The sequence below is a fragment of the Acanthochromis polyacanthus genome, chromosome 4 (assembly GCF_021347895.1).
Source record: "Acanthochromis polyacanthus isolate Apoly-LR-REF ecotype Palm Island chromosome 4, KAUST_Apoly_ChrSc, whole genome shotgun sequence".
In the NCBI taxonomy this organism is placed as follows: Eukaryota; Metazoa; Chordata; class Actinopteri; family Pomacentridae; genus Acanthochromis; species Acanthochromis polyacanthus.
Window position 1 is genome coordinate 33,343,074 of NC_067116.1, and position 9,984 is coordinate 33,353,057.

Below are 9,984 nucleotides of genomic sequence, written 5' to 3' on the forward strand. Positions count from 1 at the left end.
CATCCAAATCCGTTACTCCATTTTTGAGTCATGTTGCTAACAGACAAACAGACCGACTGACAAACCAACACCGATCATCACATAACTCCGCCAAGGCTGTTTCCTTGGTGGAGTAATAACACATATTGCCTGCAGAGGGCACAAGCCTTAAATCTGAAACAGGTATTGTCTACTTTGCCTTTAGGTGGCAGCATTACATTTTAAACCTTTGTCATTTCCATGTACACGTAACTAAGAAGAAAAGTAAAATTAGGTTTCGAACTACAAAGAAATTACAGAAGTTATAGAGTCATCAGGACTCCAGAAAATCCATACAAGCTGAAGAAACTTCCAGCAGCGGAATTCATTCCAAGAATTATAACTTTATTAGGATTCATATTCTCTTTCATTTTGGTCACCATACACATCGTTGATGAAGAATGTCAGTTTAACTTCTAACAGCCAAAGATTTAGGTTTACATCCATTTTTCAAAGGTTAACTCCTGTTTTTACGGTAAGTTTGAGGAAGATGATTGTAGTTGAGAAAAAGTCCTCAGCAGCTGCAGTTCAAATGCATGACTTGGTTCTTTGTTACTACCACATTCAGTGAAAATTTGTCATCACTGCTGTGAGATGAATGAACGTCACAGAGAAACATTTCTAAAAAGTTAAAGTACTGCAAACAAACAAACACCCAGCAGTGATGTCTAATTTCAGTATTTTTTGTTTTGTTTATCTACAGTGAACGGATGCTACTTGAGAACCAAATCATACATCGTACCAAGAGATTCTCAGGGCTGTATGTCGGCTGGAAACAATAAGGCTCGGGTTGTGACAGTATACTTTGAAAAGGAGAGGGAAAAAAAATTAAAACGAAACCCCTGTCCTCAGTACTTGGAACCAAATGTAGAATGAAAAAATATTCACAATAAAATAGAAAATAAATCATGTTTCTCAATGAACGTGACCTAGGAAAAACCACTCAACATCCAATCCTGCGCGACATGTTCCGACGCTAGAGGCATTTCAAAAAAATAACATCTTCCAAAAAAAAAAACTGAGAACACAAAATCTGCTAAGCTTGTCTAATCAAAAGTGTTTGAACAAAATTCCATATAGTTAGGGTTTCCTAGTGTCCAAGACAGCACAAGCATTGCATTTACATTTATTTATAAAGTGAACATGCTGCACAAAGAATGTAAAAAAAAAAAAAAACAGGCAATCCAACCATTAAAAAAAAAAAGCATCTAAACTAACCTGTGCAGGCCCGTATCCATGGGATCAATTCCAGCATTACAAATACAGACATTACACCATTTGACTATAATTTTAATCTTGCATTCAGAACTGATAATGTATGTTATGTGGAAGTAGCCAGACAAAAACACTGTAGATCAGCATAAGTTAACGAGTGAACATTAGATTTATATAAAGCTCTCACAGTATTTTCTGTAGATTTAAAAGTGTCACAAAAACCTTGAAGTCAGTCATTGGTTGAACAGACTGCGCACATTTCAATTCTTTCACATTGTCAATTTCGACAAGTATACATGGACATTCATGTACGTTCTTCTCTGTAGATGACAACTTTTCTCTGCAATGTGAGCAATATAAAGGTTTGTCAATGATTTCCTGGTTAAATTAAGTGTCAGCAGAGGGCTGTGTTGGTTAAACAACTCACATCCTGACAAACCACTGAGTCTACCTGAGGCCTCAGCTTGATTGTGAAAAGAAATCATTCTTTTCCGTGACCCCTTTAATGTGATGTAGACACGATATATATTCAGGGTTCTTCCTTTTTTCCTCATAATCCAGTAATCTTTTTTTTTTTTCAAACAACAAATCAAAGTTAAGTCAGACAGTTGCATTTTTAACACAGATTCAGCAATGAAGACTGAGATTGGCGAACAATTGGCAGAGAAGTTACAGTGTGGGAGGTTTCAGCCCGTATTTCCTGGCCACTTCTGTCTGGGCGTACGCTGCATCACATAACGAGTACAAATGGGCCATCTCCATCTCTGACTTGGCAAGGTTAATTGCTTTGTTGAACATATCTATCGCCTTGTCCAGATTGCCCCTGCAAAGAAAACACCCTGGTTACATTAAGCTCTTTAAAAAGAAATCATGTGTGGGTTTTGCTCAAACTGATGAGGTCACCTTTGAACTTCAATGGTTCCCATAGTTTCATATGCAAAGTCACATTTGTTGTCGATCTCGATCGCCTTACTGATGAGCTCGAGACCTAGGTCAAGGTCTTGTTTCCACTGAAGCTGCAACAAACTGGATACACACAGAACAATTAGCAATATGAAATATGAATGAATCATAGATTCAGAGAGGTTTGCTTTTAATCAATATGCCGACAACGACAGGAAAAACCGCCTACCCTTTGTGGACATATGTGGTAGCATTGTCTGGTTCCAGTTCAATACACTTGTCATACATCTCATCAGCTTTTCCAAATTGCTGCTGATCGGTCAAAGCCTGAAAAGAAAACAAAATGACTGTTTTGAGCACAACAGCAAGGCTCAAAGTAGTGGTCTTATCAATTGACACTATTCAGGTTGACATCCAAATGTAGTACATATCTTAACCAAATATTCAGAAAATCAGGAAAGAAAACTTTCCATCCACTGCTCCAATGCAAACTCCCAGAAGGTGGCCACACTGAAATAAGTCTTTGTTGGAGCCAATTTCCAGTCTTGTTTCATTGAACCATTGCAAAACAAGTGGACGCATGAACATGATTTGCACAACTGACATGAACACTGAACAACAACAAGGAAAAAAATCAAGTTTGTGATTTCAGACCTGAGCATAAAGAGCGTAGCCCTCAGCACATTTTGGAAACCTTCGGATAACATCCTCAAAACCATCCATGGCTGTCTGTACTTGTGCTGGGTTGTTTCCAGTATATGCCTGTCTGTACTGGGGACACAAGGGACAAAAAAAACACTTATCAGCTATTTTAAATTGTAACAGAAACAGTTGCTACATGCGGCCAAAGTAGGGGGGGAAAAAAAGCTTTTGTCTTAATCGTTACATGAGTGCTTACAAGGGCAAAGCATTTCTGTGCTTGAGCCAGAGCAGAGTCAGGCCTGAGCAGGATGCACTCATCAAAGTCTCCCACTGCTTCATCCACCTGGTCCAGCAGGATCTTCAGCTGAGAGAAAATACACAGCACTTGTCATGAGCGATGTCAGAAAGCATCTGGCATCAAATGATCACCTTCATCTTGCACTAAGGCATGCAAATAATAAGTTAGCAGTTATCAGCTTACACTAGATTAATTGGAAAAGTGACGGACAGTAAAATGACAATCAGGTGTAAAGGAAAACCAATTTAACGCGACTCCTACCTGCCCCCTGTGGTGATACACGTCTGGGTTGCGTGTGTCAATCTCGGCCGCCATGTTGAAGTCTTGTGTGGAGAGCACAGGCTGCTGCTGCTGCATGTACATGCTGCCACGCTTGATCAAAGCATTGGCTCGGAGCTGTAGAGTTTAGATGACAGAGCAGAGAGGAAAAAAAGTCAGGTTGTAGTGTTTTAAGTTTTTTGTGAATGATGTTTTTGGAGCATACACATCACTAGATGAACCTAGAAATAGGCACTTAAGTCACAGAGTTTAGAATAGTACAATTTATAGTTCCTTTGCTTGAATAAAAACCAACAAACAGTAATGGGCGCATGTCTCTCAGACAATGTATTAAGTCTGGAACTTCACTTAGTGACAGTTTAATCATGTTTCCAGCCAAAATACAAAGAACTGTTAGGTCCAGGAACATTTCTACTATCAAACTACTAGCTGTCTGTGTTTCCACTGAAGTCTAAAGACACCTAATAAGTAATTTTTGTGTACAACTATACAACAACCTGCTCCACTCCAGTCCAGTCGGTGACAGTAATCTTAACCAAGAAAAGCTTATTAAACACAAAGTCCGTACCTTCACATTGGCGTCCTGCATGTTAATGACTCGGTCCAGGTCAGGCTGAGCAGCAGTAGCGTTACCAATCAGCAGATAGAATGTGGCTCGCAGCAGCAGTGCCTCGGCAGTGTATCGGCCTCCAGACTCGATCTCCTTGGTGCATTCACTGATGATTTTATCATAGTTTTCCTCCTCCATGTACTGCTTTGCCTTCAAGTAGCCAGAGCTGAGAAAATGGGAAAAACAGATGAGGAAAAGTGTGTAATGACAGGTCTTTGGAAATTACACTTTCATCGAAGTAGCACTGAAATAATTTGGACAAAGAAATAAAACAGCAAATTGTCTACTGAATAACATAGTTCTATGGCGCAATATCAACATCTTCTTCTGTACCACTTGGTTCTCTTTGTCTCCTAGTAAAACATAAGTCTGAAAAGTTGATATTTAGAAAACATTCTGACCTCTCAGTAACCTCGGCTGCCTCGCCCTCTTTGTCCTTGTCTTCATCTTTCTTCTCGCCCTTCTGCAGCGGCTGGGAGATGATGTCGTCTGTGAATGAGCTGAAGTATGACTTTATGAACTGAGGCGAAGGCATCATTGGCTCACGGTTCTGCAGAAGAGGAATGTGAGGAGGGGTTAATGTCATTATAAAGGCAGTTAAAACTGAAGGAAAAGTTTCTGAAACTAAGTGGACAAACAAACCTTGTACTTCTCTTTGGCCTTCTCCTTCCCCAGCTGTTTCAGCACCTTGTCCGCTAGCAGCATGCTCTGCTGGTTCTGGAAGGCCTCAAGAATACACACCGCTGTGACATCTAAAGATTAACAGAGGCTGATTGTCAATAAGACTCACATGCTCAACTTAGAAACTGGCTTTTAAAGAAGAAAAACAAGCATCTCACCCTCTAGGCACTCCTTCTTGTTGTCTAGTTTTTCCAGAGCTTTGGCCCTCCTGAACAGAGCCTTGACATAACGTGGATTCATCTCCACAGCTTGAGAGCAATCCTGTACAACTTCTGTCCATTTCATCTGAAATTCAAGTTTCAGTCTGGTTAGATCGTGAAACAGTTCAGCTGTACCTAAATGGGGGAGCTGTTTTAACCTCTCAGTCAAACATAAGAAGCAGAATGCTGATGGTTTGTACAGACTCTGCTACACATTGACCAAACAGTAACCACGGTTTTTGCAGAGGTATTCCATCTCTTCTGGTTAACAAATACTGAAGCCATTTCAGACATTTTAAGTTTAAAGACGACATGTAGCCAAGTCAGACTTTACTTCTACAACCAGTGCAACTCAGTGAACATCTCTGGACACAATACTGTACTGAGAACAGTAAAAACACTTTATCATACAAGATGAAAATGCTGTAAGTGGTTGAATGAGCCTTTGGGAACTTAACCCTAGCACTATTTTCTTTCTACATTTACTTTGTTTATACCGTTTAACATACACTGGGTGAATCATATGAAGAATTCAGCACAAGAAGCTGGTACCAACCTGCTGTTCGTATGCTGCTGCTCTGTTCTGGTAAAATGTGGACAAATCAGCCTTCTGTTCTGTCGGGCAGAGAGCAATGGCTTCTGTGTAGCACTGGATGGCGTTTTCATACTTGCCAGCCTTGAAGTACTTGTTGCCTTTGTTTTTTGCTGCTTGGGCCCGATCCAAAGGGCTCTAAATGAGAGAAAGAGGAGGCAACGATTATTGATCAGATACTCTCGTCTGTGAGTCAGTGGACTGGATCAAGGACTAAAGAGCCAAAAGACTGCTTTGTCGTAAAAGTGTTTATAACAACTATGACAGCGATGTAACCAGTCAGTGATGTGTGAATTGATTTTAGCGGTAGATAATGAAACACATGACATGCGTAATAGCAAACACTGCAACAACATTAAATTTCAATCAATTAATAATGTCTATGTGTGAACCTTGAAACATTCTGTAAAACAAAGTAGCACACTGCCACAGTACCATAGCCTTCAGTGTATATATGCAATGAATTATGTTGCCCACATTGTGCTGGCCTGTGTGTGTGTATTTATATATATACACACATACTGAGATTGCAACAAATGATTATTTCCCTTTCCACATTTTTGACTAAAGCCCATGATGATGTGTTCAAATACCTTTAAATCTTCTTTAAAAACAAAAAAAAATCTGTTTACTATTATAGAAGAGTAAAAAAAAAATGATCCTGGGTCAGATGTGCTGCTTAAATTCTATCTTAAATTGCAGCCGTGGAAATTTGCAAATTGCATTGTTTCAAATAGAGATTTCAAATCAATTCATGGTTCAGCCCCAATTGGAATACATGCACTTTACAACAAGTGGGAAAAACACATGCACACACAACCATGGCAGACCCAGAAACACCTGTTACTGTCAAAGTGCATGTGTGCCACTAAATTAAGGTTGGCTGAAATGCCTGTTTAGATATACTACAGTTGCACTGTAACGTAACTTTAACTAAACATTTGAAATTTGTAAACATTAGTTTAAGAACAAAATCTCTCCCAAAATACATGTAAATTATTGAACTTTGGATTAACTACTAGCTGTGCAAGTCTGTTACGACCATTATCCATGCATGACAGCCACATTAGATCTGTGTGTCCAAGACCATAACCCCAAGTGTTTTATGAATAGACCTGGATCTGCATTTTTACATTTGGTTGTTTGAACAGCAATAGCAATAAAGTAACAAAAAAAAAAAAAACAAAACTCTGGACCTTTTCATCTATCATTCCAATCGTGCAGTGCAGCCCTCAAAAACAATATGCTATAGTTTATCAAAACAACTGGGATATTATCTACTGTTTCTGAAAGTCTGATCTATTTACTATAATCTAAATGTTCTTTGTCATGACAATTGCTTTATTAGGTTTTTCTGTCACAGACTCAAAGCAGGATATCTACAGCAGTGACATTACTGTGTGTGTGTGGATACTATCACAGAATTAGATAGAGAAAACCGCCTGAATAATCAATGCGAGAAACAAATAAAATGTTCCAACAGGAAACCTACTATCACCATCTACACATTTTATTGTTTTGTATTCAGTTCCTGCAGTTAGATAAGCCTTCATTACACAATGGACAGTTTGCAGTGTTACTGGTCAGTTACACACACACACAGCCGATTTGGGTTCAACATCTCTGCTGTAACTCAAGGTAGTAAAAAATACTATGAAGTAGCCTGAGAACACAATCACTCCAACAAAATATAAATATCAATTATTGGACTCTGTATGAACTTCCGGCTGCGTATGTTTAATACTACACAGTACCCAAACATGACAACAGAGTGAAAGAGCTGACAGTCACCTGTATGCTCTTACAAAATTGTCTCTGCATAAAACAGACGGATTCAAATGACAGCCATCCCCGCCCAACTGGACTTTCTAAGAAAATAGCGTTAGCCGGCTAGCATAGCCAGCAACTTCAGGTAAAGACATTATTCCTTTCCAGGTGACATCTGTTTCTAAATTTTAAAATACACCAGCAATATGTCACGATCAATATGAGTGATTAACAGGCGAGGGCTGTCAGACATCACCACCTGGCTGGTCAACCTAGCTGCGCTGATAACGTTAGCATTAGAGACAGCTAACTAGCGGCTAACGGGAGCTAATCCAGCAGTGAACCGGCTGCTCTCGGCCTCGTTCTGCTGAAGGTAGCCGTCACCGACAATAACGGTTGGTGTCCTTGACTGGATCTTTACAACAATGACACGTGTAGTCTCTACAACGTACCCACCGCACCGAGAATCATCATGCTAATGCGGGGACAGCAACATTAACCTCGGCGGTTGGAGGAGGCTCCGTGAGACAGTTACCATGTTCTCCTGCTCTCGGCTGGCGCGAGCTGCTCCGTCTTGGCCCTGCACGGGGCTGGCGCTGCCTTCTGGAGTTTTCCGCTCCCCGGTGCCTTTCCGTTCCTTCGTCCTGCTGCGGTTCCACAGGTACACCGCCCCCACCCCCAGCACTATGGGAGTCCCGATTAACAGTGCCAGCTGCCAGCGGGGTAGTCCAGTCCCCGACTGCGGCTCGACTGGCTTTGAAGCAGCCATGATGTACAACCGAGCGATGGTTTAGCCAGCCAGCACCTCCAGCAGCATACAGCGTGAGAGTTCCACTTCTTCTTCCTGTGCTCCGAGAGGTCACAGCCCCGAGGAATCATGGGATACCAGCAAAGCAGCCCCGGGATTTTGTGGTACTTGTAGTGTGGTAGTGGAAGTTTGTAGTCCAAGCATCAGAAACAACAAAGGCATTCGAAGAAACAATTGGGCCTATAATAATAATAATAATAATAATAATAATGAGGAAGAAATAAACACCAACTGATAAACTATGTATATTCTTGTATATATTGTTAATTTTTTTCTTTTCTATATTATATTTTATTTTACTTTAAGTTACCTCCACTTTATACCTGACCTAATATTCTATGTCGTGTTGTTGTTGTCTAATCCCTTGTTGTTAAATACCAAGCTGCTATACAACAGTTTCCCTCTGGGGATTAATAATGTCACAGCTCCCTTCTCCTCTGCTTTGCCTGTCTCTCATCCGCTCCTCTGCCCTGTCTGTCTTGCCTGTCTCCCATCCGCTCCTCTGCCCTGTATCTTCCCCTACAGCTCGGTGCCTGAGTGGAGTCCAGCTTCTCAGCTGACTCCACTCAGGCAATCAACCACCTCCACGACTCCCGGACAGCTGACGATCATCTCACTAATGACTCACCTCAACAATAAGTACCGGCTCAGCCTTCCACTCCCTGCCAGAGTATTGAACAAGAACCACACAGTTCAGTTCACTCTCTTGCCTCTCACAGTATCTGTTTTGAGTTCCTACCTGGTTTCTTACGTTGTTTTTACCTGCCTCCTCACAGTTCAGCTGTCCGGGATCCCTGCCATTCTCCTTCCCCTCCGGCTCTCCCCAGACCAGTCATCACCGGTTTCCCCTGCCTGGACCCCCCACTCCTGCCTGGACCTCCACTCCTTCTTGGACCCCTTCTGTCCCTGCCTGGAACCCCCCGCTCCTGCACCCTGGTTTTCCCCCACCAAGCCACCATTTCACCCCCAGCAATAAAACACTCCATTCCAACCAGCCTTGGTGGTGTGGCTCTCTGCTCGGGTCCAGCCCTCCTCAGATCGTGACAAATAAAGTCTGTCTAAGTCTAAAGGCCACCGTCCACACTGACCAAATTAAATCAGGGGGAAATATTTCCTTAAATTCTGTTTGTTAACCCTTTATTGACTAAAATAATAACATTAATTTCCATTCGATGTTAAGCACATTTTGCTTACATAATTATGAAAATATACTTCTACCGCCAGCATTTTAGAGTGGGAACCATGTGACAAAAATGCAGTTTGATAATACAAAATTTCCCCTTAATATTAAGACAAGCATTTAAAAAAAAAAATCTGCAATGATCACTATCTTAAATGTTGGAAAATTTGAATAGCCTAGATTGTTTTGGTTTTTCAAAATTGCAGGTTTTCAGTGCTATTTTTTTTACATGAGACATATACAATCACTGTCTGTTTTTTTAATTATTCATTTCAAATGCTCTGAAGGCTTCTCTAAAATAAAAAGGGAAAATTGCAGATTTTAAAAAGGTGCGTACCAAAGTATTAATGCGTGTAATTTTACTTCAACCACCAGGGGGCACCATGCGGCAGTACTGCTGACTCCTACATGCAGTTTGCCCACTGTTGTACTGTTAAGAAATAATTCCTTAAAACGCTGCATGTGTACCTCTGCATCTACACGTTCTTGTTTATTAAATTACATTATGGAAAATCTTGACTGCTGTCTTTAGGATACAGTCTTTTCTAATTGTGTAGCATTTTTATCTTGATATATGTGGATTCAGCATGAGCTTGTGTGTCTGTCTGCATGTTAGCCAGATCCAGTCTCCTCTCTGCCCCATTTCAGAGCTCAGTGCTGGTCTGTCTGCACACTGCTGCAGCCTGACTGCTCAATTACTGCCCAGGGCCATGTGTCCTCCAACAGCGACCAGCACTGAACAGTTTCAAAGTCAACTGTATTCAGCTGGTTAGAGGGAAGCCTGTGTAATG

At 41.0% G+C, this 9,984-nt stretch overlaps 1 protein-coding gene and 1 long non-coding RNA gene across 2 annotated transcripts; one reads left to right on the plus strand and one right to left on the minus strand.

Moving 5' to 3' along the window:
* Positions 1-342: 342 nt before the first annotated feature.
* On the minus strand, positions 343-8,064 carry tomm70a (translocase of outer mitochondrial membrane 70 homolog A (S. cerevisiae)). The gene is made up of 12 exons (XM_022218994.2): positions 7,741-8,064; positions 5,403-5,576; positions 4,805-4,931; positions 4,608-4,717; positions 4,367-4,515; positions 3,924-4,131; positions 3,338-3,472; positions 3,035-3,142; positions 2,791-2,907; positions 2,366-2,463; positions 2,137-2,259; positions 343-2,056 (listed from the first exon to the last, which is right to left on the minus strand). Exons 1-12 carry the CDS (start codon positions 7,972-7,974, stop codon positions 1,903-1,905), a joined length of 1,737 nt encoding a protein of 578 aa, XP_022074686.1. The 5' UTR covers positions 7,975-8,064; the 3' UTR covers positions 343-1,902.
* Positions 8,065-8,072: 8 nt separating this feature from the next.
* On the plus strand, positions 8,073-9,712 carry LOC127533785 (uncharacterized). The gene is made up of 2 exons (XR_007941661.1): positions 8,073-8,704; positions 8,790-9,712. It is a non-coding gene; the product is annotated as an uncharacterized LOC127533785 (long non-coding RNA).
* Positions 9,713-9,984: the final 272 nt, after the last annotated feature.